Consider the following 27,143-nt stretch of genomic DNA (forward strand, 5'->3'; position numbering starts at 1 on the left):
GTCGCGCTTTTCTTCATGCTTGCAGAGACTGGGACTGCTGGCCTTAGTAGTGAGAAGGCAGCTCGCTGGGCCGCTGCACCTTCCCGGCTGAACGAAGCTATTAGGCCTCCCTCTCCTGCGAACCACAGAGCTTGTCTACCAAATCCCTCCGACATCTCAGGAACAATCCCAACTCCAGACCAGTTCAGCCTGCCACTTGCGAGTAGCCGACCGCGGTGATAGACTAGCAAAAATGGGCACTCGCCATCTCATCTGGTAGGTTTTGCCGAGCAAAGGCAGCTGCAGCATGTACCGCATGCGCTGCTGATAAGGGAAAACGGGACTAACAGGGACGCCCAGCATATTCTGGAAGGGAAAATGGGTCCTTGCCCAGTACGGTCAATTTGATGGCTACCCCGAGGGGCAGGGCGTCAAGATATTCAACTTCTTGTCGGTCGCCCACAACATCGATAAACTCAAACTCGGCTTGGAGCGCATCTATGAGCCGACCAACGCGGAGCTTGCGGCTATCTACGCCGAGTGCGAAGCCTGGGATGATCAGCAGGACGACCGAATTGTCCGGTTGGAACGGAACATGTATGGCATCAACCAACTCTACCCCAGTCTCGCGCGGGAGACGTCAGCCACTATCTTGGGCCTGATTGCTCGGGCGGGCCGAACTGCGACTGAGGACGGCGTGGACGGCGATGCGAAGAGCAGTGCGGAGAATAAGCCGAAGAAGATTCCCGTGAGGCTCGAGCTGGAGTTTGCCAATGATGCTCTGTTCTGCGAGTGGGCTTATGTCATTGACCTTGACAAGGAAGTGTTGGAGGTATATGGCGGCGCTGAGGACAAGCATAAAGGCCACAGGTTCCTGGATGTCGGACCCGACGATGCGCCGGTTCCTTGTTTCGTGTGCTCGATAAACTTCCGCGAGCTCTACTTGATGAAGGACGACGACGAGTTCTTAGACAAGGTCCGGGAGGCGCTCGCCAAGTGTCCAGAGCGCGAGGAGGGCGAGGAGGGCAAGGAGGGCAAGGAGGGCAAGGAGGGCAAGGAGGGCAAGGAGGGCAAGGAGGGCAAGGAGGGCAAGGAGGGCAAGGAGGGCGGAGAGCGCAAAGAGCGCGAAGACATCGCCGCCTGAGGGAAGGGAAGCCTAGACAAATATATGATGGGCTCCCAGAGGTACGAGATCGTTGACGATAGCAATGCTGATCACGCTGTCGCTTGAGTGCTGCTATCATGTTCGTGGTCGTCTTCACTCGGCCGTCTTCTGACAGGGGAAAACATCTGTAATGACAGGGGTTAGGTTGCCCCTGGTGATCTGCCGGAGCGGCTTTCCCCCTTCAAGCTTGGCCTGCGTGCAGAGTGGCGTTCGCAAAAGCTTGAACAGGACCGTCCCCGTGGATCAACACACAGCCTCATTTCCAGCTTTCCTTGGCATCTTGCCCAGCTCCCCATGATTGTATTGGCAGCCACTCCAGTTGCGCTGTGGTCTCTACACGTACCGGTGGTCATTCTCCGCCACACTGTATTTTCACAGACTGGTACCTGTAGCAGCCCGGCTACGCCTCACACGCGGTCCGGCGGCTTCTGGGACTGAATTTGCCGAGCTGTACGGCATGCGGTCTAGAAGCTTGAAAGCACTGGCAATATGGATGAATGCAATTTCATTTAGCAGCCCGCGTCTTTGGGGACCACCATCGTCACTAACTGGACGAGCAATCACCCGCTATCTTCCTGGTCTCGTGGGTAATGACCTTGCCCGTGCAAAGGCAACGGCTTCCTCTAGACCTTTGCGCCTTGAATGGCGAGCGGGTGCTGGCCGGGGCGGCTGCACCCAGGGGCTCACGAGCTAGGCTCTCTCGGTCAATTGCGAGTCCGAAGACATCATCAATCTATCGCGTTGCTTGCACCCATTTAGCCTGCCGAGCTGGCTTCCAGCCGCTGCAAGGAACGCCCCACCAGTCGTCGGCCGTCTGGATGAAAACCGCGGCGAGAGCAGAGCAATAGATGGTGGGGGTGGCAGAAATGGATGAAGCGGCCCGGTTCAGATGGTTCAGACGGCTCAGACTCGCCAGCTCTTCAAAGCGGCCTGCACCACGTTGCCAGGATAGTTGCGATTTGTGGTTTAATTTTTCGCCAGCTCTGCCTGCTTGATGCAGGTATCCGCGAGAGGGCATCATACAAAAAACCTGCTCCGCCTAACCGTGTGGCTAACTATCATGTTTGTCTCCTGCTGAGAGTGGTACGAATGCCCTTCTCAGCTCTCCTGCCGCAGCTTCATTCGTTTGCATGACTCCACTCCAAGGGTATGCATGTTATGGCAGCTACTTGACTTAATACTGGGTGCTTGCGGCATCACAGCTCTTTAACCAGCAAAGTGCCTATTACTCGACTTCGTATCTCACCAGCTGTGTCGGCTTAGGCCCCGGTCTCATGGATTCTTAACGGGATTACCAGCGCTGTCAATGCAGCTATCCGACCAGCGGGGGATGAGAGAAATGCGTTTGTGCCGGGACACCATCACGAGGCCGCTGTCATTCGTTACACACCTTCGTATCCGCCTGAGTACTTGAATATTTCGACTTGGCTGTCAAAACGTGGCATCCTCCACCTTGTCCGCGACCTACCTGAGCTGGTATACCGCTTCGAGGCACTCTGGACTGCAGAAGGACTGGAGTAGGAAGTATTGCGAGGCGAAGGGGCTCTTCAGTTGACATAGCGGGCCCGCAAGGCCACCAAGCTCCTCCTCTATCCAAATCGCTTTTTGAACCCCTTGGACCGCGGCAGGCAAAACGTACGGCGGCTCGCTTTCACTACCCGGCGCCAGGCTAACACATCAAATCACGCTCATTTGACCCTCACCATATCCTGCCGCACCTGGCCAAGCACGCTTGCAGCCTGGAAGTACGCTCTCACTAGCCCTAAGTTTGGCCGCGGGACCAACGCTCCTCGGCATAAATCTGTGATTCGGGACAGCGAGGGAAATGTCCAACGGAATGTTTTTCGTGTCGTGGGAGTTATGGCAGCAGATGACGTTTGTACGACTCCCTGCCCTTTCCACCACGCGCCCTAGGGCTAGTATACGCTGACGGGGACTCAGGTTCTTGCCATGGCAATCGTGGCGGTTTTCTGCGCGGGCCTGGCGAAGCTATGGTGGAACAATCGCCTGATGAGGAAGCGGGAAGTGCTGGACGAAGAGAAGCGGGCGCGGCTCGAGGAGATGCGTAGGACAGGGCTTCCTATGAAGCGGCCCAACGACATCCCCTTCGGGGTTCGAGCAATCCAGAGCGGCGTCGAGGTCGATGGAATATGGATCTCAAGACCCGCAACACCTAGCGAGACAGCGGCTGCAAAGCTTGCTTCCTCAACTACCCTCTCGGGCCAGGACTCGGACTCGCAGCGAAAGAAAGTGCGGGGATACTCGGACGATGACAAGTCAGCCTCGGTAGCCATTGTGAAACTGGAGCGGCCTGTTCCCAAGCAGACCCCATCAGACGGGTCCATCTTCCAGAAGCTCAACGATTCTGACTCGCTGGACAGCACGCAGTCGGTCGCACCGCCCGTCTCCAAATTCGCATCCAGAACCAAGAGGCCGTCGTCGCGAGCGGCTGGTGGCCTACACGAGGATACCCTGCGGAGATTGGAGGGCCAAGGGCAGTCGAAAATGCTCTACGACACTTACATGCCGACATCTTCTCGGCGAAATCCGCGTCAGCCTAGCCAGCGAAGCTCGGTATCTTCATCTGGAGACTCTGTGGATTCGCAGCCGCGGTCCGTGAGTGGCAAGAGCTACACATCGTCGCAGAGCTCGAAGCTTTATATGCCCCGGAACCCCACCGGCGGCCGGGCCGGGTATGACGCTGTATCTCGGCGAGGGCCCGAGAGAGAGGGTCGCGATCCTTTTGAGACGCCCGCCCGGACGCCGAGCGGATTTTCGATGTCCCAAAGCGACACTCATGCGTCTCTGTTCCCAAACCAGGATTTGTCTACTCCGGAACCGACCTTCGGCCCGGGAGACTTGCATCTCAACAAGACTTCGCGGCGAGTCAATGATGGATTCGAGATTCTTCCCGCCGGGACATTTGGGGTTATCGGATGAGTTGGACAACATCGGTGAATCCGAGCAGAATGACCATGCCTCAAGGCGATCGAACAAGTAGGGGAAGGAATCTGCGAAGCCAAGGTAAACAGGGACGATTTGGGGTTTTAGATCAGGGCTGGAGTGGTATAATGGCGTTCTGAGAGAGGCGCAAGACAGAGAGCGCATTTTGGAAATCATTATGTTAGCAGTTGGCTTGATGATGATGGTGTGAACATTTCCTGGCAGACTCTTGGTGCGGGTTTCAATGTACAGATATTGTGAAGACGCTTATTTCTCTGGTGAGCTTGTCTTGTCTTCGAAGTGCCAGTCCTGGACATGGCCTTGCTAGGAGCCCAATCCGCTTTGCAGCCTAGAAAGTGGGGCGCTACTTAGGTGCTGTGGTCACGGGTTTCCGCGTTGCTACTTGGCGAGGCCTGACGCGTCGGATGCATGCCAGATTTGCCTCTTGTCAACACAACCATCTAAAATCCCCGGAGCATTCCCGCGCAACCTTACAAAATCCCCGGAGCGAAGCGGTATCGCTACCTGTAATCACAATCCGAAATGTCTGGACACGAGATGTACGACGATGCTGCCAATGCCGACGATGGCGGCTTGCCCAACCCGGGCGCGCCCACCCCACTCTCGGCGCTTGAGGTGAGTTTGACACAGCACGGATGCGTCTTCTCGTCTGCGATTGGGGTGTCGCTGACACTGTTGATCTCTATGAAGGGCGTGGCTGGGCTTACGAAACGCGATATCCAACTGATCGTTGACGGGGGCTTCAATACGGTTGAGTCTGTTGCCTACACCCCTCGGAGAGTGCTTGAGCAGATCAAGGGCATCTCGGAGCAAAAAGCGGGCAAGATTCTCGCCGAAGCCTCCAAACTTGTCCCAATGGGTTTCACCACGGCAACAGAGATGCACCAGCGTCGCAGCGAGCTGATATCGATCACGACCGGCTCTAAAAACCTCGATACCCTCCTCGCCGGCGGCATTGAGACGGGTAGCGTCACTGAGATCTTCGGCGAGTTCCGAACTGGAAAGTCACAGATCTGCCATACACTAGCCGTAACATGTCAGCTGCCATTCGACATGGGCGGAGGCGAGGGTAAATGCATGTACATCGACACCGAGGGAACCTTCCGGCCCGTTCGGCTCCTGGCAGTTGCCAACCGCTACGGTCTCTCGGGCGAAGAAGTACTTGACAATGTCGCCTACGCGCGGGCTTACAACTCGGACCATCAGCTGCAGCTGCTGAACCAAGCGGCAGCCATGATGTGTGAGACCCGCTTCAGTTTGCTTATCGTCGATTCAGCTACTTCGCTGTACCGGACAGACTTCCTGGGTCGAGGCGAGCTGAGCTCGAGACAGACACATCTCGCGAAGTTCATGCGGACCCTCCAGCGCCTCGCCGACGAATTTGGCATTGCTGTTGTCATAACCAACCAAGTCGTGGCACAAGTCGACGGTGGCCCCTCTGCCATGTTCAATCCGGACCCCAAGAAGCCAATTGGTGGCAACATTATTGCGCACGCCAGCACAACGCGTATCAGTCTAAAGAAAGGCCGAGGTGAGACCAGAATAGCCAAGATATACGACAGCCCTTGCCTGCCTGAGAGCGATTGTCTGTTCGCCATCAACGAAGACGGCATCGGGGACCCGGCTCAGAAGGACGTGGAGAAGGACTGAGGGGCAGGTCTTTGGTGGGTTGCGTTCCGGGGTCGGTGGTCGTCATGAAATGGTTTTGCTATGCATAGCGAATGGTTTATGGGATGGAATAGACAAGTAATGTCGTTGGGCTTGGGGATCTCGGGGGGTCGGGCCATAGATGGAGGGCCGGCGTTGTGTGTGACAGTGGCTTTGATATGACCGAAATACTTGACATAGCTTTGCGCGAATAGGTTACCTACTACTGGCTTTTATCGTGGACCCGGTTCTTTACCCCTGGAATGAGGGACAACGCGGCAAGTTTATGGGGTTGGAAGCTCCCACAAGCTTGCGAGTGCGCCGGCCTTGTAGTGATCTGTGCGCCATCCTGCAGGGTTGCTGCAGGGATGGGCAAGTAAGGTACGTTACTGTACTAGTCAACTCAACAACGGGAACCTCTCCGCCAAACTTGCAAAGGCGGCCAGAATTCTGCCCTTGAAGCTCAATACCGCGTCTGAACGCCACGAGCCGCGACAATCAGCCCCGGATCTCTCGATCGTCGCCAGCAAACGGTGCACGGGCTCAACATGGCGGTCAGAGACCACGAGATACTCTACAAAGAGGCGCGACTCAATTTAGAACCAGCATCGCCATCATCCATCATCCAGGTCCGTGTCGCACCTCAAGGCGCCTACGGACGGTCAAGCTCGACCCGGACCGCTGTTGCCGATGACGAGAAGGGATACCGGTCCAAAAACCTAGCGACTGCATCATCCATCTATTACCGAAAACACAACAGCTCACCGAGGGGATTTCTATGGCGGGTCTTGGATAACAGCTCGGTTCTCAGCATCCGCGTTGCCGACGTCTGCAAGCAGGAGAAGGAGGTCGATGCGCTGCTTATCCTCAATCTGCGCTTTCCCGCCGCGATACGAACTTCCTGCATAGGCTTCGCGGACCCCCAGGATCATGATGCGCTCTGCGTCTTTGTTGTCGACTACTCGAATCAGCTATACTCGATCACACTCCGGCCGGATCACTTCCGGAAGCGGGCTGCGACAGATGGCGGGCTAGGTGACGCCTGCAAGTCCTACTCACCGCCGGGCTTCGGGTTCAAGCACCCACACAGACTGGCTGTTGTTAATCCTGATCAGTTGATTGTAACCATGCATGACGGCGGTATCCTGAGGTTCGACCGGAACAGGTCCCATGAACGTATGTACCGCATTGCTGCAGCAATTGAAGGAGCTGGATTACTGACTTGCGCACCCCTCGATAGCAAATGGGGCGCCGTGGAAAGAGACCATCTACAATGTTGCCGGCTGGGGTCAGAGCTTGCGCGGGCTGGTCCCCTTCCAACGGAACCCGACCATCAGATACGACAAAATCAACATGGAACTGACGGCCGCCGCCTCCACAGCAGTCACCACCATGGGCCATTCCGATACGGCCTTTCTATTTACCATCTGCCTAGATCATCGAATGAGGGTATGGGACGTGCGGACCGGCCAGATCCTCTACACCGGTGATATCCTAAACAATAGCCGCGATCTACAGGAGGTTGGCAAGTGGAAAGTTGACCCATCTCAGGGCAACCTAATCCGGATATTAGACAACACCCGCGGTCAATGTCTAGTGGTGACCTACTCCCCGGTTGGCGCTGGCGAGTTCAAGTTCTGGAAGGTCAAGGCAAACGATCAAGGATCCATCCACGTCGCAGATTGCTTCCCGGGAACCCACTTAATACCGAGGAGTCCATCTTCCCTAGATGTGTGGACTCTGGCCGACTTTGCGGTTGCTCAGCAGCCAGATGGCCCTGAGCTGTGGGCGGTGTGGAAGAACAACACCAGCTACCGTGTGCATAGACTGCAGGTACGCCCGCGGGATAGCACAGCGCCTTTCGACGATGGTTGGAAGACGGTATTCATTGAGAATGCCATACCGGCCGTTCGGGCATCGGGCCCTTGGAATCCCACTGACTCGGCAGAGAAATGGCTCGACCTCATCTTCTTCCCCGGGCGCTTCTCCAAGTCGACACTTGAAACCGCACTGGCCATGTACGAGAAGGGCCTCGGTACCTACAAAGAAACCACCTCAAAGGCCAGCAGGAGCATTGCAGAATCCATCTGTGCCGCGTTAGGATCAACTACGACTCTGGATCGGAGTTCTACTGGTGGTGCGGATTATGACCAGTTTAGAGGCACGAGTGAGACCCAATGGATGCGTTTTTGGCGTCTGCTGCTAGAACTCGATAAGCAGAGAGGCGAAGCATTATCTCTGGTGTCCGACCAGGAAGAGGGCATGATTTGGGTAGCGTGTGCCGACTTGATCGCGGCCGTCAGGCAATGCAGCGATATGGATCGTGTTTACCACAACCTCCAGGCTCCAGAGAAGAAGGACGAGGACGTCGCCGCGCTGGTATCGGCCGGGCTAACCTTTGTGGAAAGCTTCTCGGACAGCATGGTCCAGTTAAGCAGAGCTGCCCTGAGGGCTGAATTGTACGAAAATTCAGTTCGCTCCGACAGTGAGCGGATGCAGCTGTTCTTGGACCGCGCGGGGTTCTGGACCTCAGTCACAGACGAGGACTGCGTCCAAGTAACCGACGCTCTCGGCCAGAACTACCGAATGGTGACCGCAAGGCTGTACGAGGATCTATTCGACCTAATCACCGCTACGAGTGAAGCAAACTCGCAAGAGCTCCGGGAGCCTTTTACTGGATTTGGGCGAAAGGTAGTTGTCCGCGCCGCGCAGGAGACGATCGACCTACATTGGCAGATTCTCTTTAGCCAGCTCATCCTCCTTGTTCACATGGAGTTCGACATCGAGAGCGAGGAGGCCTCGCCGCTACACTCACGGTTCGACGTCGGATCGGTATACAGGCGGTTGATCGACGCTCTGCGGAGGCTAGAGCATCTGAGATGGATGGCCAAAACGGAATTGAGCATCTCAGCACGAATGGCCGGTTCTGGCACCTCTTCCCCAACCTTGACTAAGCGCGGTCAAGACGAGAACTATACGATAACTGCCCTTGAAGAGCTGACCGGGCATCTCTTCGGGCTCCCCGAAAGCAATAACATGCCCTTACTTTCTAGCATCACGGATCTGGTTCTCGATCTTTGTGCTCCCAGCAGCACAACTATGCTCGATACCTGGCTGCTCCAGTGCTGGCTACTCAAGCAGGACCGGCCGGATCTTGCACTGGAGCTCAACCCCTTCGCCGGCCAAGATCCCTTTTCCACTTATGTTCAAGGCCGCGTCTTCCTAGCGCTCAGGGATCACGATACTGCCGCCTTTTACTTCAGAAAAGCAGCCATTGGCTTGAGCATTTCGATCAAGCACCTGGACCGTCACAGTGCAGGACTTCTTGACGATACCGAATGGAACCTCCTTAACAGCGGGCTTCCAAACTACTACGCCCACATCGTCAGTCTATACGACAGGCAAAAGGCCTACTCGTATGTCATGGACTTCTCCCGCCTCGCCCTCCAGTTCGTCCAGACCGGCAGCCAGGATACCGCAGGAACCAAGACGGAGATGCTCAGCCGTCTCTTCACCGCCTCAGCAGCGATTTCCCACTTCGAGGAGGCGCACTCGGCTCTCCTGTCTATGGAAGACGAAGCCCTCCAAAAGTCCTACTTGCGCAAGCTAGTCGAAAAGATGTGCGAGACGGGGCAGAGCAGCGAGCTCATCAGCCTGCCCTTCTCGGGTCTCCAAAACAAAGTCGACGACATTCTTGGCGAGAAGTGCCGCGCCGCCAAGGACGTGCTCAACGGCGTCCCCTATCATCAGGTTCTCTACGCCTGGCGCATCAGCCACAACGACTACCGCGGCGCCGCGGCGGTCCTGCTCGACCGGCTCCAGAAGCTGCGTCGGGCCGGCGAGGGCGACAAGGTCAACAATCTCAGCGTCGGCGGCGGCGGCGTCGTCCAGGAGGACGCGCTCGACACCCAGGTCACGCGCCAGTACCTGCTGCTCATCAACGCCCTGAGCTGCGTCCCGCCGCAGGAGGCGTACATTCTCGAGGATGTGCCGTCTGGCGATGACGGAGACGCTAAGAAGCACAGGGGGAATGATGATGATCTGGAAGGCCGTCTGGAGGAGCTCGCGCGGAAACTGGAGGCCGAAGACGGACAGACGGCGGCAGAGGCTGCCGTCTCAGACGATGAGGCGGCGCTAGTGGAGAAGATGAAGCGATTCTCTGCGCGGACCACGCAGGAGCTCCCGCCCAGACGGTTCCTGATGCTGGCGGACCTCCGCAAGCAGTACCAGCAGGAGCTGGACAGGATCGTGGCGATCCAGAACAACCAATTTGGACTCACGGGCGAGGATGATCTAATGGATATGGCCTGACAGCCAGGAGGGTCAAGATGGGGGATAGATCGCCCGGTAAAAAAGAAGGCAAGGGCATCGCTGTAATGATCTCGGTGTACTGTTGTAGGGTCTTGGCAGTTTAAGAAAGGAAAAAGGACAAGAGGATAACTCCTGATACGCGGTGCTCAGGGGTGGGCTTATGTCATTGTTTTGTTGGTAAGGGTGGGTTCACGAGAAGTACGGCACAACGTAGACCTCGTAGCGGGTAGAAAACCAATGGAGATGTCGCTCTCTCAAACATCTGAACCAACGCCATGCCCATGCAGCAAAGAAAACGCCCACCCAACTCGTACATACAAACCCGATGGATCGCTGTTGTACCAGGCTACTCACCGCCCATCCCACACACCCTTCGCTAGAAGATGATCATGCTGGTGCTGCGGCAATCTTGTTGTTTTCTGGAAGCGACGCTAATCCGTCTTGGCCGTTGACTGCGTCGGGTGCTTGCCGATAGAGAATGATTTCTGATTGCTTAAAGTACCTTCTGGCGTCTACGGGGTTTTGTCAGGACAGGGAAGCAAAGCGGGGAGCGGTGGGAACAGGAGAGAACCTGCCTTCATCAATCAACACCAAGCTCAGGTAATATCTCGTTGAGAACTTCTTGTTCACGTCCCGGAAGGTTGGAGTGAGGTCGAAACCTCCCAGGAACAGTCGGATGGGTATGGTCTCGCCCCTTGAGGGCGAGCCATCCATAATCTGCACACGGTGTGGGTCAGCATGTTTTGTGTATGTATCTTCTCATGGCAAAGCAAAAGGTTTTTTGCTGTGGTAAGGGCGCGTACCTCAAACCGCACCAACGTCTCGCTCTCGTTGTACTGATTCGGGGCGGCGCCCGTCGTCTCGCGCCGGATGATGCTGAGCTCCATGTGCTTGATCTTGAGGCGCACGAGCAAGAAGTAGATGCGGCCGACGATGACGTCCTTGAGGTGGTACTTGCTCTTGCTGTACTCGAACTCGATGTGCAGGCAGTCCTCGATGCCCACGTCCATCTTGATGCTGCTGTTCATCTCGGGCGGGATGCGGTAGCTGTAGACCCATATGTCCTTCTCGCGGATCACGTCGGCCATGCGGCGCGACACGGTGACGCGCACAAAGTAGCGCAGCTTGACGTTGATGCCGTTGTACGACTCGTACTGCTTCTCGACGTTCTTGAAGTTGAAGTCGAAGGTCTGCGGGTGCTGCAGCTCGCCCGGCGCGGCCAGCTCCTGCACTAGCGACAAGAACTCGTAGTGGTTACCCCGGTCAAAGAACATCTCTACAAAGGTTTTTTGGTAGCCGTGTTAGCTAGCGGCGACGGCGACGACGACAGGCGGCGGGGCGCAAAAGGCGTCATTATATATATATATATATATTCCCGCCTGACGAGGGAGCGGTACCTATGGTGCCGATGAATTGCACCTTGATGCCCGTGTGCTCTAGCCGCTTGCCATCCTTGGGTCGTACCGTCACGGCGCCCTTGACCGACTCGCCATCCATGTACAGCGGCGCCTTCTCGCGCCGGTTCTTGTCTAGCTTGACATCGACCATGGACCGTTCGTCGGCATCTTCGAGGACGATGTCGATGTCGACCGGTGTCGCAAAGAAGTACGACATGGTGGACTAGCTGGGCGGCGGGATGACACGTGCAAGAGCGGCCGGCCGGTGTTCAATTCGATGGTCCCGAACGAGACGGGGCCTTGGAAATATTTCTGGCGACAGGCCGGTCTTCTGCAGGAAAAAGAGAAGTGGGCTTCGTTTCAATGCTGTACTCGGGAAGCTCTGCAAAGATTCAAGACGCGGGGAGTTGGTGAGCGGTGCTTGTGAGCTTCGATGCGATACCTGGACCTGGCTTGGCGTCGGCCGCTACGTCCACGCAATGGCATTGAAGTGGGGCACAGGTAGTTCCCAGTTAAAGAGTACCTCTCCACATTAAGTTCATAGGCGGAGCTTAGGTAATCAGCAATGCCTCTCGTCCCTTCTTATGAATGCTCGGCCAAGGTCCATACTGCGGTAGATGGTGCAATCGACAGTTACGACAGGGACGTGAGAAATGGTGAGCGTGAGAAAGCCCAGGTGCATCCCTTTCTCATGTATTTTGCGTTGCGGAATCTACCTCCTGTCGTATTTCAGCTCGCTTAGTGCTTGCAGGACGAGGCTTGAGTGCCGGATCGTGGCTTATAAGTGGTACGCACCTGGGTAAGAGCTCAGTGATGCTGGTTGATGTTCTCAGCATATGCTCGCAAGTTCTGGGCCTACAGTGTATCGCGGCCTTAATCAACTCTGGTTTACAGTGCCGGTGCTCATGTTGTTCGAATATCAAGCCTACTGAGAGCCTTGTTGGTTTGCTTGTATGATAAATACAGGTGGTTTGAAAGTGGTTCAACTACTCCTTTTGAAAGCGTTCTCGCTGCCCTATATGCTTCTCTTTGAGTTACCTCGAAGCACTTTCCCCTTGTGTGTAATTTGACATCAGTTAATGAAAAGAGTCATGAAGATAACCGGCATGTTTGGGCCTTGACAGTGGGTGAGTTGCGTTCGAGGAAATTCAGTGAGCTGCTAAAAGCACAAGCCATGATTGACCCCACAACAGTCCAACCACCCTGGTCTGGCCAATCACCGTAGCGCTTGGACCTCTGCCCTAACAGAGCTCGAGGCTCGATCGGCGCACAACTCGAATTATTCCGACGGCCGCAAAATCGTTGTTTTTTCTTGGGCTTGCAACTACCCTTCGTCCACCTCGACGACGAAGCAACACCTCATCCCTCCTCACTCCCCGGTCCCAACGCGAAAATGCGCTACATCCACAGTGAGGAGACCCTCGAGGTCCCCGAGAATGGTACGTGTGCCAATTCCAGCCCCGGCGTGCGCGATGAGAACGAGTGGAGGAGACAATTCGGCGTGGCCCGCGATCGACGACCAACATCGACAAGCCTACCGTGGAGGATGCGAGAGGGAATGCGACGGGATTCTGCCGGGACACAGGCCGTGGCAGTTGATTTTGGGCAATTGCGATATGGGTAGTTCACTGACGTACTGCTACCTACAGTCAAGGTCTCGATCAAGTCGAGGCTGGTCACAGTCGAGGGCCCGCGGGGCAAGCTCACTAAGGACCTGAGCCACATCGCCGTCAACTTCTCGGCCCTTAAGAAGAACGTGATCGGTCTCGAGATGCACCACGGCAGCCGCAAGAACGTTGCCGCCCTCCGCACCGTCCGGACTATCATCAATAACCTCATCATTGGCGTCACCAAGGGCTTCAAGTACAAGATGAGATACGTCTATGCTCACTTTCCGATCAACGTGAACGTGGAGAAGAACGCCGAGACGGGCAACTGGGAGGTCGAGATCCGGTACGTGCAGCTGGGGGGAAGTGTCGACCGGGTTGGAGGTCCTGGGGACCGACGGCTTGGGCGGACAGGGCAATTGGTGCTACAGGCGTAGGGAAGATGGCTGATAGTTGGTTGCGGTACAGGAACTTCATCGGCGAGAAGATTGTCCGGAGGGTTACCATGGCGCCCGGCGTCGAAGTCGAGATCTCCAAGGCCCAGAAGGACGAGCTGATCCTCAGCGGTAACTCCCTCGAGGGTGTCTCCCAGAGCGCTGCCGACATCCAGCAGATTTGCAGGGTGCGGAACAAGGATATCCGGAAGGTGCGTACATGATGACTGTCTGGGGTTGTAACTCATAACCGAAGCGCTGGTGGTGGCTAACACTGGGGCACAGTTCTTGGACGGTGTCTACGTCTCGGAGAAGGGCAACATCGTTGAGGAGTGATGGACACGCAGCCATGGGTTTCTTTGTGCTTTATGGGTCTCACCGGAGTGGCAAGGGGTCATCGGCATTTGCATGATTTGTAGCGTAAAAAATCGCTACTGCAAAATGGGCAACCTTTGGAACCACACGGATTTTGGCGTATGCCAATATCACTTTCTTCGCGATGCACCGCTCTCAAGCTAATGGACACCAATGCGTCGACCCGTTTGCGACCAAAGCCTGGTTTATACCGGTGATGCAGTTATAGACTGAGTGATATTCTCGTCGATTACATGTTATACCATGATACCCTGATACGCTCTCCTGATCAAGTCGCACAGAAACATCAGTGTGCGGCATAAACTCATCTCGATGACTCAATTGGCCTTTGCAATGAAGAGAAGACAGGTGAACCTCTTCCGCATCCAGGGAAACAGGAGCTTCACAGGGAAAGGAGCCCATCAAATTTGATTCAGTAGCCAGCTTCATGGATACACGATTCGTTTTCTACACAGTATCTCATCGTCTCATTAACATCCCATCCCATCGTTGCTCTGCGGCTGCCCGTCTTTCGCTCTGCAAATGCTCGCGGGTCAAACTTTCCTTCGTGTCCTTGATTCATATTCAGTTCTTTCATTATCATCCCCCTCCCTTCGTACCCTTCGTGCACTGAAAATCCACGAACTAGCAGAAAACCTCTCTTTTCATCTATTGTAACTCCGTAAACGCCGGTCGAATGAAGGAAAATGGGGGGTGGGGGGGCTCGGGGCAGATGTATATATATACGGGGTGGTGTATGGGAAATGTACGCTCGCGGTTTTGAGAGCGGGTGAAATATACATGGGCGTCGTCGGCTTCGTTATTCAGACTCTGTTGTGGGAGGTTGGATAGTCGGGCCGTCACCTGGGCGACCTGTGTGATCTTGCTGACGGCGCCCGCGACACGCGCGTGTGGGTGTGGGTTGTCCTCGTCACTCTGCTTGCGGCCCTGCTGTTCCGCGCCGAGCGACGGGTCCTTCTGTCACTGCTTACAGAGCCTGCGGGTAAGGTGTTAGCGCAAGTTTGAGAGAGGAAAGAGAAGACATGGATGGGAAAAATACGCACTTGGGTTGTCCGTGTAAGAACCCGACCAGTAGCTGCTGCTGACATCGCTCCTCGTCCTGGTCGCGGCCTTCTTCTTCTTGTCTCTCCTCAGGCCCAGCAGAAGCGCAAGCGTGCCGATGGCAGCGCCAAGGCCGAGCAAACCCGCGCCCTTGCTGCTCTTCTCCTTCCGCGATGCCACGGTGCTGGGACGGCCGCCGTACCACGAGCCGTGCTGGTCTCGCCGCGCGTGCGACGATCCGCGGCGGGTGTAGCGCTCTTCTTCGATGACCGTCTTGGACTCCTTCTTCTTGCCGAGGCCGAGCAGCGCGAGCAGGCCGTGCCAGAGGCCGCGGACCACGCAGCAGGCGCAGATCAGGAGCAGTAGCGCGACGCCCGCCAGAGTGCCGACAACAATGCCGGCGATAGCGCCGCCGCTCAGCTGGCCTTCTGTCCCGCCAGGACTCACTGCGCCCGAGGTGGTGGTCGCGCCCGCAGCGGTGCCCGTCGACGTCGCCGTGCCGCTGGTTACGCGGTACGGCGCGCTGAATTGGGTTGTGATGGTCCGGCCTCCAGTGGCGGTATTCGTCGGGACGATCACTCCACCGCCGCCGCCGCCGCCGCCGCCGCCGCCACCGCCTCCTCCGCCTCCTCCGCCATCGATGTTCTCCATGCATTGTTCTGCATATGCACAGTACTGCCAGCTAGCGCAGCAGATGGAGCCGCAAGCGATTTGGCCCGAACCCGGCGGAGGGATGCAATTGCCCGAGGGAGCGGTAGCAGCCGGGATCACAGACGCGTACGTTTTTGTAAACGTCTGCGTCACGGTCCATGTCGTTGTGTAGAAGGCTCTGCCGCCTCCGCCGTCCACGGTGCACATGGCGATGCCCTCGGAGGTGAAGCATTGCGAACCAGCCTCGCAGCAGTACTGGTTGTCGAGGCCGCAGTACACGGCGCATTGGCGCGGCATGAGGTAGCCATAGCCGGCTGCGTGCAAATCGTCCTTTGGGAAAGGGATCGCGGTAGCCCGGTGCGCAGCGAAACCGGCGAACAAAAGCCAGACGGCCGAGTGGAGACTCGCCATGTTGGCCGGCGCTCTGGCGGCCGAGCTCTCTGGCCGATGTGGTGGGGGACGGGGGGCCCTGCGCCGGGCGGCCGGACTCCCGCACGGGGCGCTGAATTCAGGGCGATAGGCTAAGCCGTGCGAGCGCTGACGGTGCCGTTTCCTCTTTCTTCGTCGGCGCTAGGTATGTCTGGTGAAATCGTCCCGCGGCCGTCGGGGTGCCTAATGAGTCGGTTCGGTCCTTTTGCTCGGCGTCCCGTTCGCTCAATGAACTCCCGTCAAGTTGTTTTTTTTTTTTTTTTTTAGCTCTCGAGCTCTCGAGCTCTCCGCTGTTGACTGAGGTGAGCTGGGGAGGAGCAGTGAGCGTCGCAAAGGCACCAAAAAAGAGAGAAAAAGTAGGCAGGATGCCGTCGGAAAATTCCAATCAAAAATTCTAGATTCAAGAGGGAAATGGAAGGAAAGGGGCGGAGGATTCAGCAAGGCGGGATTTATTACTGAGGATTTTTAATGGCTGGTAAAAGGGTGGTGGTGGTGGTGGTCGGGTGCAATGGGGTTCCCAACCTCCTCCGAAGCTGTCAACGGAGACGACCCAACCTCTCGGTTTATGGGCCTTTTACACCCACGACAGCCTGTCACGGCGCGAAATGCAGTTGCATCATTGGGCCCATCGTTTCAATTAGTTGACAAGTCTCTCCCGCTCTTCTTTCAGATGGCGGGCCCTGTCGCTGCTGTAGGTACAGCTCGGGTAACGTCTGAGTTGGCAGTCTCCTGCATCTCGGCCGGCGTTGGTTCGCCAGCACCAGAGCGAGGGGTGAGCTTGCCCCGCCATCGCTTTCTCGCTGGATGGTTATCGGCACCACCCTTATCGCCATTGAACCCCTGCATCATCCACCCGGAACCTTGTCCATAGTCGGACAAGCCATCCCTCGGCTCAGGACCCTCGCTCCCAGAACCTGCACGGGTGGCGCAGAGTCACAGGTTGAATCCTTTGAGGGTTGTGGTTCAGCAGCCAAGGCTTGCTGTTTGTAGTTTGTATCCAAAAAGCCAGAGGCGGAATACATATCGCTGCCAATAAGATCCCTAGCTTTACTCCATCAGACCTCCGGGGTAGAATCCGGGCACGTATGGGGACATTTTGCGAACAGAACCGGGCTGAAGGTACATTCGCGGCGGCGTTCGCTGAGCGACAGGAAAACCGCTGCCAAGCCCCGCGCCGGGCCTGCTGTGCAGTTACGTAACTCGGGTTGGCCGTTCCAACTAACCCGTCCCGAAGCCAAGCCCTGGGAAGCTCCAACATTCAACAAGACGGGACACTTGCGCGAGAGCTGTCTTGAGCTTCGAGACTGAGCGCATACGCCCGTTTTTTTTTATTTGGTTTTAGGGCTTTTCCCGTTTTCGGCACCATGTCGCTCGACCCGCCGACATATCTAGCATCGCTGCAGAGCAACATCCGCCAACGGCCCATTCCTTGGGAGGGTGCCGTACGCGAGGGGACAGTGACCGAAGAGCAACTCGCCCGCATCCGCGCTGTCGACAAAGTCAAGAAAGATGGGCGCAAGCAGATAGTCGACGCCGACCTCGACGGCTACCGTGCGCTGTTTTTGGGAGAGCCCGGGAAGAAGGGCGTGTTGGAATTGGCCGCCAAGCGCCAGGACGTTGTGCAGTACATCCTCGTCCTCTTGAACGATCTTCTTGACAGTACGTTCTTCCCTCCCGCTGCCGCCGGTACCACCGCGCCTGTCTCTCCTCTCGATTACCAGTTCTGTGTAGCGCACGTTGTTGGCTGCTGCGTTAGCTTAGGCTGACTAGTGACGTCTCAGGCATACCCGCACTTTCCAAGGCGCTGATCCAAACCGGCGACCCCTATCGGCATTTCCTTCCTCTCCTTGCGCGCTCCTCCAATACCGATGACCCGATTCCTCTGCTTACGTCTACTGTGCTCGTCAGTCTCATGGCTGGTTCCAGGGACGAGTCCCCGGCAGCGGTAGACAGGGCGCTTCCCCTGATCTACAGCTACCTGTCGTCACTTACCAAGGACTCGGACGCCGGACTCCAAGACATTGGCGTGCAGGAGTACTCGTCGCTCCTATACTGCCGCGCTACTAGGCGGCAGTTCTGGAACCAGAGGAGCGAGACGGTCTCGCCCCTAATCGACATCTTGCGGGCGGCGGCAGGAGTTGGCAACGGCGATGCGTCCGCCAGTCTCTGGAGCAGTGCCACAGCTACGACCAGGAGCGGCTCCGAGGGCTCCATAAGTGGCGGCGTTGGTCTTCAGCTTCTCTACAGCGTGCTACTTGTCATGTGGCAGCTCAGCTTTGAGGCTGCTACTGTCGGTGACGACCTGAACGAGTAAACCCCCTCCCCCCCCTTCTCCCCCCTCCGTGACTTACGTCTTGCCGGTCTCCGCTGACATGGCCCAGTGAATTTGATATAGTGCTGCTCTACACGCAGCTTCTCCGTCTCTCGCCCAAAGAGAAAACCACCCGTCTGCTCGTTTCGACCCTGTTTAACCTGCTCGTGCACAACCAGAACACCTTGCTCCCCACGGCGGTCATCGCCCGGCTCCCCGCTCTGTTGCAGAATCTGCAAACGAGGCAATTCGCCGATCCAGATCTCCGGGAGGACATGGACAAGCTTCGCGAGCTGCTCGAGGAGTACACCAAAACCAAGACCACATTCGACGAGTATGTTGGCGAGCTCAACTCGGGCCATCTCCGCTGGTCCCCTCCGCACCGCAACACCGTCTTCTGGGCCGAGAACGCGCGCAAGATTCTGGAGTACGAGAACGGCGCGCTCATACGCAAGCTGGCCGACATCATGAAGAAGCCGTGGGATAACGACAAGGCGGTGCTCGCTATCGCTTGCAACGACATTGGCTGCTTAGTGCGCGAGGTCCCTGAGAAGAGGCGCCAACTGGAGCGGTTCGGGCTGAAAACGAGAGTGATGGAGCTCATGGGTGAGGCAGACGAGAACGTGCGGTGGGAAAGTCTGAGGGCGCTGGGTGGGTGGCTGCAGTACAGCTTCGACACGAAGTGATGGGAATATTAGGAATTGTTGCAGCTCATGCCTGGTCTGGGCACCGATGGGGCGGTTTCACTCTTTTTACTCGGTGTTGTGTTGTGTTTTACAGGCTGTTCAGGCCCGGGAGGAATGGCATCCGGGAAGGCTTTTAGACTGGCTCAAGTTCACGATCTGTATTTGAATGCGCTTTGTGTATACCTGCCTGGGTACCATTTGTTTGTAATCGTTTGCTGTGCAAACCGACATGAGAAACATATAGCAGGATGGCCATAGAGGGGTCCATTCTTGCAGGATGTTTCAAATAGGGGGAAGAAAGCTCGACATCAAGGTGCCTTGTTTGCCCCACCTCTTTATCTTATCACAGCTCCCATCCTGCCAAATGCCGCTTGACATCACCGGAGGCCTCAAGCGCTCAACGCAATGCGGCTACTTTTCATTTTAGTCCTAGCTTTTGCTGTTCTCATCTCATCTCACCTCATCAACGAATCTACCTTGAACCTTTCCACAGAGCCAAGTAGCCTTGTCATCCCAAATCTCAGCGCAATTCAGTGGCCACAATGGTCAAGAGAGTAGGTGTTCTGGAAGGAGGGGCTCTCACCTGAGCGGTCCGACCACGCTTACACGGTCATGCGCTGCTCAAAACAGGTCTACTTCCTCGCGCATGGGGGAATGGTGCAAGGTGAGTCATTCATTCGATCGGTTTCCTCTATATTTTACCATACTTGGGACTTGAGCTTGGAGCTTATTGGGTTGTTCCGCAAAATCATATGATTCTCGTCAACTGATCTATTGCTGACGTAGGTGGGCATCAGGGGTCGGTTTTCGGTAAGTGAAACGCGTTCTCCTTCCGCTAGAAGAGTTGGAAGTAAAAGAATAAGAGAAGACTAGTTATAACTCACGTTAGATTCGTCTTTTGTGTCCTTTGGTCTATTTCCGACTTCATCCCACCCTCTTTACCCTCCAGTTCTTCCTCTTACACAGCATCACATCTGAGCTAATGACAAACAGCTACTTCACCCGACACCGAGCCACCGAGTACAGCATCACCGGCTGGGTGCGCAATACAGATAACAATAAGGTATACCCCAGCACCTGACACAATCGCCAAATCCTTTATGAGAGCTTGCGACCGTTTTCTGATCAGCCTCTCTTGCAACCCGACAGGTCGAAGGCGAGGCGCAGGGCGAAGAGGACTCGATAACAAAATTTCTAAAGGATGTAGGCAAAGGGCCCAGACATGCCCACGTAGTCAAATTGGAGAAGGAAGATAGAGATGTCGTGGATGGCGAGACGGGGTTTGAAATTCGTCGTTGAGTTGCGGCTTCTCTCAATGGTTGCGGAAAACGAATCATGATGAGAAGCCTCGACAGGTCTTGTAGGCTAATTCATAGCGGCGACGGATCAATGGGACCAGCTGGCGGTCTCTATTGGGTTGGCGGGCTTGGTCAGGTCTGCTGGTGGCGGGTACAGTCGTGCGAGCAAGGAGCATACAACGCGTTGTATCTAATACTATAGATACTCAATCATATCTCACCGTTTTATTGCAGATATCGACGGCAAACAGAAGATGAAGTGCTACAATGTTGTTGATTCATGCCCATGTATTACTGTTAGACTATCATCGCTAGCCTATCATCGCTAACTCCCCTGTCCAACCGAAAGGCATAAACTACCAACCGCAGAAAGCCAAACCCGCTAATAACGGACAGAACATGCCTATGGCAACCAAACCAGCGCGTACAAAGATACCCTTCGTCAAAACCATCAATACGCTACCGAGGATGCATATAACCTCACCCCCCACCTATCTTCTCTACTCAAGGGAAGTCCTTATCTATCATAAACATACCCTACCCGGCCATGCCTTTCCTCCCGACATGACAAAACCCCCCGCAGTTGCTATCCCACCCCACCCGAGAATCAGGATCCCGACACCACCACTTAAGCAAACGTCATAGAAATCTCCTTCTCCTTTCCAAAGTCCGGGTCGTCGTCATCAGCCCACGGATCCGCGAGCGTAATGTTAGGCACGGTCTGTGCCGACTTGATCTCGGGCCGCGCAGAGCCGATCGCTGCCGCGGCGGAGATGGCGATTCCCGGCGCCGCGGACGAAGACGACGGCGGCTTGGCGGCGGCGGCGGCATCATCATCATCATCGAACCCCGTGCCAAAGGTCATCTGAATTTTGTCGTCACCGTCATCTATCCCGTTGCTGCCGCCAAGGCCGTAGAGGTACTGATGGCGGTAAGGGCTGCCTTCGGATTTGCTGGAAGGGAAGGTGGGCGTGCGCGCTCGAGAGGAGGGAGGACCGCGGGACGATGCGCGGTATTCGTACCACGACAGCTTGTCCTCGTTTGAGGAGCGACCGGACGGGACGGGATCGGCGCTCCGGGTCTCGCGGAGGCTATTCCGCGATGTTCGTGCTGGCAGAGGCCGCCCCGGGCTGGCAGGGCTGATGACGGGGCCGGAGGAGTTCAGGTCGAGCTTTATCGGCGGGAGAGTGCTCTTGATCTCCCGCACTTGGAGGAGCTCCTCGTCGAGATTTGCATTATTGTTCCCCTTCTCCTTGGCAAGCTCATCCCGGATGGCGTCGACGTCGAACAGCACGCCGTGGTTATTCCCTTCCTTATCCTCAGTCTTGCTACTCTTGGCGCCCTTGCTGGTTTCCTCGTAGACCTCCCACTCCGCCTTTTGTGTGGACTTCTTCTTCCTAAAGAAGCCAAAGCCGCCTTTGCTCCCCTTTCCTTCCTTTTCCAGTTCTCTTCTTGCCTCCTCGATCTCGTTGATCAGCTCGCGCTGCCTCTCCTGGTGGTTGTCTGGGTCGGGATCTTCAATTTCCGTAAACTCGTCGCTTTCGACCAGCCAACCGCACTCGCGCAAGAGACGTGGCATGGCCATCCGATAATCCATATGCCCAACCACAAATTCGGACGCATCCATATTCTCCACACCAGGAATGTTCTCGATGGGGGCAAGGCCGGCGATGCGCCTGATCCCGCCGTTGGTCAAGCGGAAGAGGTACCCTAGGATCCAGTCATTGCGATTGTAACCGTTGACAAAGCGGCCCGACACCACGGTGCGGGCGCACGCATACTCATCATGCTTGACAACAATGGGACTGCCGAAGAGGTAGACGTTCTGCACCAGGCCAAAGGCGCCCTTCTTGGCGAGCTCCTGGAGGCACGAGAAGATGACACGGCTGCCTAGAGAGTAGCCGACGAGTGTGACTGGGCGTGTACCCAGGTTGCGGTCAATGAGCGAGTCAGCCAGGATCAAACCAGCCATGGTGGCCCGGTCGAGGGAGACGGCCCAGGGGTTATCAATTAGGTAAGAAAGCTTGGTGAGAACAACGGGTAGTTGGAGGCCCGCCATTAGAGTGACAAGGATCGTGTTCCCTAGAAGCTGCTGGAGGCCTTGTGTGAGAGCCTAACATGCGGGTAGTTAGCTCATGCCCAACTGCCTCAAGGTTAGTTTCGCTGCTGGTGCTGCTGGTGCGGCTCACCTCGGTCGCAAGGATGTTGATGGTATCACCCATGCTCGTCAGCATTTCGGGCTCCCACAGCACCGAGTAGATGTCGCCCATGACCGGGTCCACCGTGCTGAACGGCAGCCGGACGTCATCGACCTTGCCCGTCATCCACCCGGACACAGTCACGATCAGGTTTACGCGCTTGTTGTTGTGGAGCGGCCGGTACTCGAACGTCTTGACAGCGCCTGTCCTTCGGTCGGCCGCCCTGACGCCAATAATACTACCCGATGCTGCTGCGCTAGACGTGATGATAGCAGCGCCTCCAGCACCGGCGAGGAACCCGGTGGTGCCGCCAACACCGATTGCCGTGAAGCCTGCAGCGAGGCCGGCGCCGATGACAGGGGCAAGCAGACCAGCGGATAAGCCGATGACCAACCCGCCACCCACGGTAGCAAGGCCCATCATCACGTAGCGCCTCTTGAGCGCAAGCTTGCGGCGGTTCTCCATATGCTCTTCCTCGTTCCAGTTCTCCCTCTCGGCGTTCTGCTGCATTTCGAGAGCGTCCGTCACCTTCTTTTCAAATCGGCAGATGTCGAGCCACGATATCTCCAGGTCCTTAGCGACCCTCTCTAGCAGAACGCGGGATCTCGCATCGTAAATCGAATCGGCAATGAGCACCAGAAACAGGTCACATAACACGGTCCACCGTATGTCAATGTCAATCTTCTGCGTCGTGGGCATTTGTGACGGAGTCCGCACGGGCGCTGTGAGCTCGGCGTCGTCGTCGGCCGAGTAGGGTGGCGGCGACTCGGCGGCCTGCTCCGTCGGCGGACTCACGATCGAGCTGGGCCTCGATGAGCTTGAGTTCGAGAGGGACGTCCTCGCTTCCGCCTGGGCAGCCATGGGATTCCGCACCCGCGCGTTTGCCATCAGCACAGGAGTAAGGTCTTGGGGCATCACGCCGTGCGAGCTCAGTTGCTCAATCATGATCTGCTCGGCCGGGCTGATATCCATGTGCGTGTAGAGCCTGATCATCATCTTCTGGCTCCACATCTTCATGTTCTCGGCTGCAAGTGCCACCTGCTTCTTGGTCTTGGTGGCGGTAGGCTTCAGGGATTCGGCCTCGTTCAGCATGGCCGAGAGCTCCAGCCTGGTAAGTCCCACGTACGCAATCCTCTGGCCCTCAGTCAGGAGTTCCTTCGTGGCCTGAAGCTGGCTCACAGCGTCCCGCTGAGCATCGTCGTCCATCATGCTTGTGCTCCCGCCCGTCTCTTTGAACAGATACTGGGTATTTTCATCCATGCTGGTCGCTGACTCGGCGTCGTCATCCACCAGCACTTTCGTATACCCCTTGCCTGCCCCACCGAGCCCCGCGTACCCGTACGTCTCGTCATCAGCTTCTTTGTACTCCCTGGCGATCAACTTGTTGTTGTCGTCGTATATGTCGTATGGCGCATAGGCAGGCATCACCTGCCATTCACCGTCATCGTCATCCTTCTTCTCGGGTTCGTGAGATGTCAACTGCTGGTGGGAATACTCGGAAACACCGGTTCCGCCGGCCCCATTGGCAGCGCTGGACTCTTGCTTCAACCCGGCGGTTGACGGTTGAGTTTTCTTAGCTTCGGATACGGCTTGGTCTTCAACCTTGGTTGCCGTCCCGTCCGGCTCATGGTTGGTCTGGGGCTCCGCATCTTCCGCTTTGGCAGCCGAGAGCCGTTTTTCACCCGGCGGAATTGCACCGGACTTCCTTCCGGCAATAACTTCACCACTAGGTGCGTCTGCAGGTATCCTTGAGGGCGAAGCCGGAGCCTCGCCGGCGTTGTGGGAGACGGCGTCACTGAAGTCTTCGTCGCTGCCTGATTCTGCGCCGTCCTTTGTCCCATCTAGACCTTTGGTACCTGCCGCTGCAGCAACATTCCGCTTGTCTACGGAGGATTTCCGGACCGTGTCGCTGCGATCGCTCGAATCGCTCTTGTGCACCGCCCCGGGTGCGTCGGGTGTGTCGGGCGTGTCCGGTGTGTCGGCGACGGCCCCGGTATCCGTACTGCCCCGCTCCGTCTCAACTGCCTGGTACCTCCTTATGGGCAGGCCGAAGTCGTCAAGCTCAATAGCCATGGCGCTGACGGTTTTGGGTTCTGGCTTCGGGATCGCGGCGGGCTTCGGGGCGGGCGACCCATCTTTCGTCGCTGTAGGGGATGGGCCGCTCTGGTCACTGCCAGCCGACCCCCCGTCAACGCCCGGCATGACTGTTTGCTTCTAACGAGGGGATAATGCGCGTCGTGGCCGCTGGGCCGTGAGAAACGTCGGGGAATGGTGGTGTCAGACGATTAGGGGCTGGCAACAATGGGCATGTCAGATTTGGTAACTTTGTTTCACAGAGTCCAACCCAACCAGACTTGGCTTTGGAGCTGCCCCTGTTTTAGTGCCCACGGCTTATCAAACAGGCTGCTACGACGTTATGACAGGGGGGGGCCACTCTGAAAGCAACCCCCCCGATAAGATAAGCTCGGCACGCAACCCTGGTTCCAGGCTTCTGGAATGCGAGCAGCTCAAAATCCCGGCAGCATAGATTGCTGCCCAGCCTGCCATGCATGCCGGAATAAGCATTTGGCAACTTTGTCCAAACGGCAGTTGGCCGATAATTGCATTCGTGTCATATCAAGCCTCAGAAACACCGACGGCTGATATCTCGTCCTTCCCTGCCTCGTGTCCGCCTGCGGCTCCCAGAGCCTCTTTAGTTTTCTTGCGTCGCTTCCTCTTTGCCTTGACCTCTGTCGGAGCATCCGTCGGAGGAGCTGCAGCTTTCTTTGCCTTTTGGCCTGTCGCGGCATCCTTCTTGGGCTTCTTGATTGAAAGCGGATTCGGCGCCTTTGGGCCGTACCGTTTCTTCTTTTTCTTGGGCTTGTCTTGCTCCCCGGTCCTCCCAGCCTGGCCGGCCTTGCCACTATCCCCGCCTTCCTCTTCCTTGCCGGAATCGTCCTCGCCAGAACCGTCCTCCTCCCTTTTCCTCTTCTGGGGCCGTCTGATTATGCCGTCCATAAATCTGTGTTCCCAATCAGTATCGTTAGGACCAAAACAACCTCGGTGAGTGGTCGACTTACTTGGCACGCTCTTCCCGCTCCCTGGCCTGTGCCGATGACGAAGACATGGGCTCAAGAATCTGCGCCAGCCCGTTAGCAAGGTGGTGCGCGCAATCACGTATGACACGCCACAACCTACCAATACGCTACGCTTGACATACATCAGCGGCGTAGGAACCACCAACCGTAATCTCTCCCTCTGTTGTAGCTCAAAGGTTAGTCGGAGACTCTCATGGGAGAAAAAACACCAGGAGTGACGTACCAGCCACTCATCCTGAGTGGCGACCACATATCTAAACTTGTTCTCGCCCTTGCCCTTGGGGTCCACAACAGACAGCATGCACTCCCGCTCAGTAAGGGGATCCTCATCCATGAGATGGCCACACCTTCTCCTTTCGAACGTCTTTGCTCTGTCGATGGCAGCGGCAACGGTGGAATCCCTGTTCGGGCCCGTGTTCTTCGCATACAACGATCGCTACGCGTTGCGTTGTCAGCACTTCAGCCTTCCGAGAAGACGGTATTTTGCAAGGCCGTGGCTTACAATGCAGCACTGTGTGATCATGGGTTTTAGATTTTTGGTCGAGAGAGCCTTCTCAAACAAGCCAATCAAATCGAGCTTGAGAGTATCCATAATGATGTCGCTTGTCATAAGCAGCTGATACGGCTCGCGGAAACCAAGCAGCTGAAAAGCTCGCATCAGCTTCTTGTACTGCTTCGTTCGTTTGCCCATGGTGAGAGGCCGTGCCCTCTGCGGGCCTGGACGTTACTGTAAATGTCGGGGGAAATGGAGGCCAGTGCAGCGCGACACTCTTGTCTTTATGGCGCAGGGTTTGGACACATAAAGTGGGAATGAATTGTGATGACGCGTTGTGAGATGGTCGACTTCCCTGGTCGCTTGCTTGCTAGAGTTGAAGGCCAAAAAAATTTCCAGGCGGCTATGGCCCCACCTGCACCGAAGCCAAGCTTTCTAGCAGCCGCAGGACCCCGCAAGCAATGCGGGTTCTGAACCCGTTATCCACGACTGAACCGGACTCCCCTCAGGTACCTTAGAAAGATACCAGCTAAGAACGGTGCGATAAACTGCAATGCAAGCACTATGAAGACACATTACGCGCTGATTTTCCCTAAATATATTCCAATCCCGCATGCAATGCCACTGCGGACCTAGGGAACCATCAGCGCTAAGCAAGCGAGACAACGCCGTTCATCCACCGACACCCGCTAAAAGTACCTGATGTGCAACGCCATGTCAGCCCCACTCTTTGGCTCTTCCCCTCCTCCCTTTTTGATAGGCCAGACTCAAATACTACGCAAAACGGCCGAAAACGCGTTTCTAAGGTTCTTGTCGACTGAAAGCAATTCTAGGACGTCTTGGACATTCCGGGCTAGCTGACGAAAATGAGTATAACCTAGCTATATTTTACCTCATAGAAGCTTCGGATATCCGCTAGGCCAAGCCAAGCCTATAGGGGACGCACATACAACAGATGCAAACACAAGGAACTAAACTTGCACATAAAAGAGACATCCCAGAACCTCCGTCGTTGTTCCCACTCACACCATGGCCTTCCTAACCCACGCACATGGGAGCTTCACAGCCATGCTATAAAAT

The 27,143-nt window shown here is 56.3% G+C and overlaps 10 protein-coding genes across 10 annotated transcripts; 6 read left to right on the forward strand and 4 right to left on the reverse strand.

Moving 5' to 3' along the window:
• Positions 1–232: 232 nt before the first annotated feature.
• On the forward strand, positions 233–1,123 carry MFIFM68171_01463 (uncharacterized protein; the record flags this gene model as incomplete). The annotated part of the gene is made up of 2 exons (XM_071056885.1): positions 233–255; positions 340–1,123. The coding sequence occupies 2 exons, from the start codon at positions 233–235 to the stop codon at positions 1,121–1,123; spliced, it is 807 nt and encodes a 268-aa protein (XP_070912986.1).
• A 1,846-nt stretch (positions 1,124–2,969) lies between these two features.
• On the forward strand, positions 2,970–4,084 carry MFIFM68171_01464 (uncharacterized protein; the record flags this gene model as incomplete). Its single annotated transcript, XM_071056886.1, has 2 exons — positions 2,970–3,023; positions 3,086–4,084. 2 exons carry the CDS (start codon positions 2,970–2,972, stop codon positions 4,082–4,084), a joined length of 1,053 nt encoding a protein of 350 aa, XP_070912987.1.
• A 546-nt stretch (positions 4,085–4,630) lies between these two features.
• rhp51 (RecA recombinase Rhp51) lies at positions 4,631–5,758 on the forward strand (the record flags this gene model as incomplete). Its single annotated transcript, XM_071056887.1, has 2 exons — positions 4,631–4,723; positions 4,799–5,758. The coding sequence occupies 2 exons, from the start codon at positions 4,631–4,633 to the stop codon at positions 5,756–5,758; spliced, it is 1,053 nt and encodes a 350-aa protein (XP_070912988.1).
• A 545-nt stretch (positions 5,759–6,303) lies between these two features.
• Positions 6,304–10,066, forward strand: MFIFM68171_01466 (Nucleoporin Nup120/160-domain-containing protein; the record flags this gene model as incomplete). Its single annotated transcript, XM_071056888.1, has 2 exons — positions 6,304–6,931; positions 6,996–10,066. The coding sequence occupies 2 exons, from the start codon at positions 6,304–6,306 to the stop codon at positions 10,064–10,066; spliced, it is 3,699 nt and encodes a 1,232-aa protein (XP_070912989.1).
• A 387-nt stretch (positions 10,067–10,453) lies between these two features.
• On the reverse strand, positions 10,454–11,680 carry vps26 (Vacuolar protein sorting-associated protein 26; the record flags this gene model as incomplete). Its single annotated transcript, XM_071056889.1, has 4 exons — positions 10,454–10,578; positions 10,642–10,783; positions 10,870–11,342; positions 11,464–11,680. The coding sequence occupies 4 exons, from the start codon at positions 11,678–11,680 to the stop codon at positions 10,454–10,456; spliced, it is 957 nt and encodes a 318-aa protein (XP_070912990.1).
• A 1,176-nt stretch (positions 11,681–12,856) lies between these two features.
• Positions 12,857–13,840, forward strand: RPL9B (60S ribosomal protein uL6; the record flags this gene model as incomplete). The annotated part of the gene is made up of 4 exons (XM_071056890.1): positions 12,857–12,902; positions 13,113–13,416; positions 13,539–13,716; positions 13,790–13,840. The coding sequence occupies 4 exons, from the start codon at positions 12,857–12,859 to the stop codon at positions 13,838–13,840; spliced, it is 579 nt and encodes a 192-aa protein (XP_070912991.1).
• Positions 13,841–14,718: 878 nt separating this feature from the next.
• MFIFM68171_01469 (Mid2 domain-containing protein) lies at positions 14,719–15,982 on the reverse strand (the record flags this gene model as incomplete). The annotated part of the gene is made up of 2 exons (XM_071056891.1): positions 14,719–14,855; positions 14,923–15,982. 2 exons carry the CDS (start codon positions 15,980–15,982, stop codon positions 14,719–14,721), a joined length of 1,197 nt encoding a protein of 398 aa, XP_070912992.1.
• A 1,382-nt stretch (positions 15,983–17,364) lies between these two features.
• Positions 17,365–18,997, forward strand: VMA13 (H(+)-transporting V1 sector ATPase subunit H; the record flags this gene model as incomplete). The annotated part of the gene is made up of 3 exons (XM_071056892.1): positions 17,365–17,659; positions 17,782–18,310; positions 18,382–18,997. The coding sequence occupies 3 exons, from the start codon at positions 17,365–17,367 to the stop codon at positions 18,995–18,997; spliced, it is 1,440 nt and encodes a 479-aa protein (XP_070912993.1).
• Positions 18,998–20,923: 1,926 nt separating this feature from the next.
• Positions 20,924–24,695, reverse strand: MFIFM68171_01471 (DUF726-domain-containing protein; the record flags this gene model as incomplete). The annotated part of the gene is made up of 2 exons (XM_071056893.1): positions 20,924–22,408; positions 22,485–24,695. The coding sequence occupies 2 exons, from the start codon at positions 24,693–24,695 to the stop codon at positions 20,924–20,926; spliced, it is 3,696 nt and encodes a 1,231-aa protein (XP_070912994.1).
• A 414-nt stretch (positions 24,696–25,109) lies between these two features.
• MFIFM68171_01472 (rRNA-processing protein utp23) lies at positions 25,110–26,261 on the reverse strand (the record flags this gene model as incomplete). Its single annotated transcript, XM_071056894.1, has 5 exons — positions 25,110–25,494; positions 25,553–25,611; positions 25,671–25,730; positions 25,794–26,006; positions 26,073–26,261. 5 exons carry the CDS (start codon positions 26,259–26,261, stop codon positions 25,110–25,112), a joined length of 906 nt encoding a protein of 301 aa, XP_070912995.1.
• Positions 26,262–27,143: the final 882 nt, after the last annotated feature.

This window comes from Madurella fahalii (genome assembly GCF_045866475.1).
Source record: "Madurella fahalii IFM 68171 DNA, scaffold_1, whole genome shotgun sequence".
In the NCBI taxonomy this organism is placed as follows: Eukaryota; Fungi; Ascomycota; class Sordariomycetes; order Sordariales; genus Madurella; species Madurella fahalii.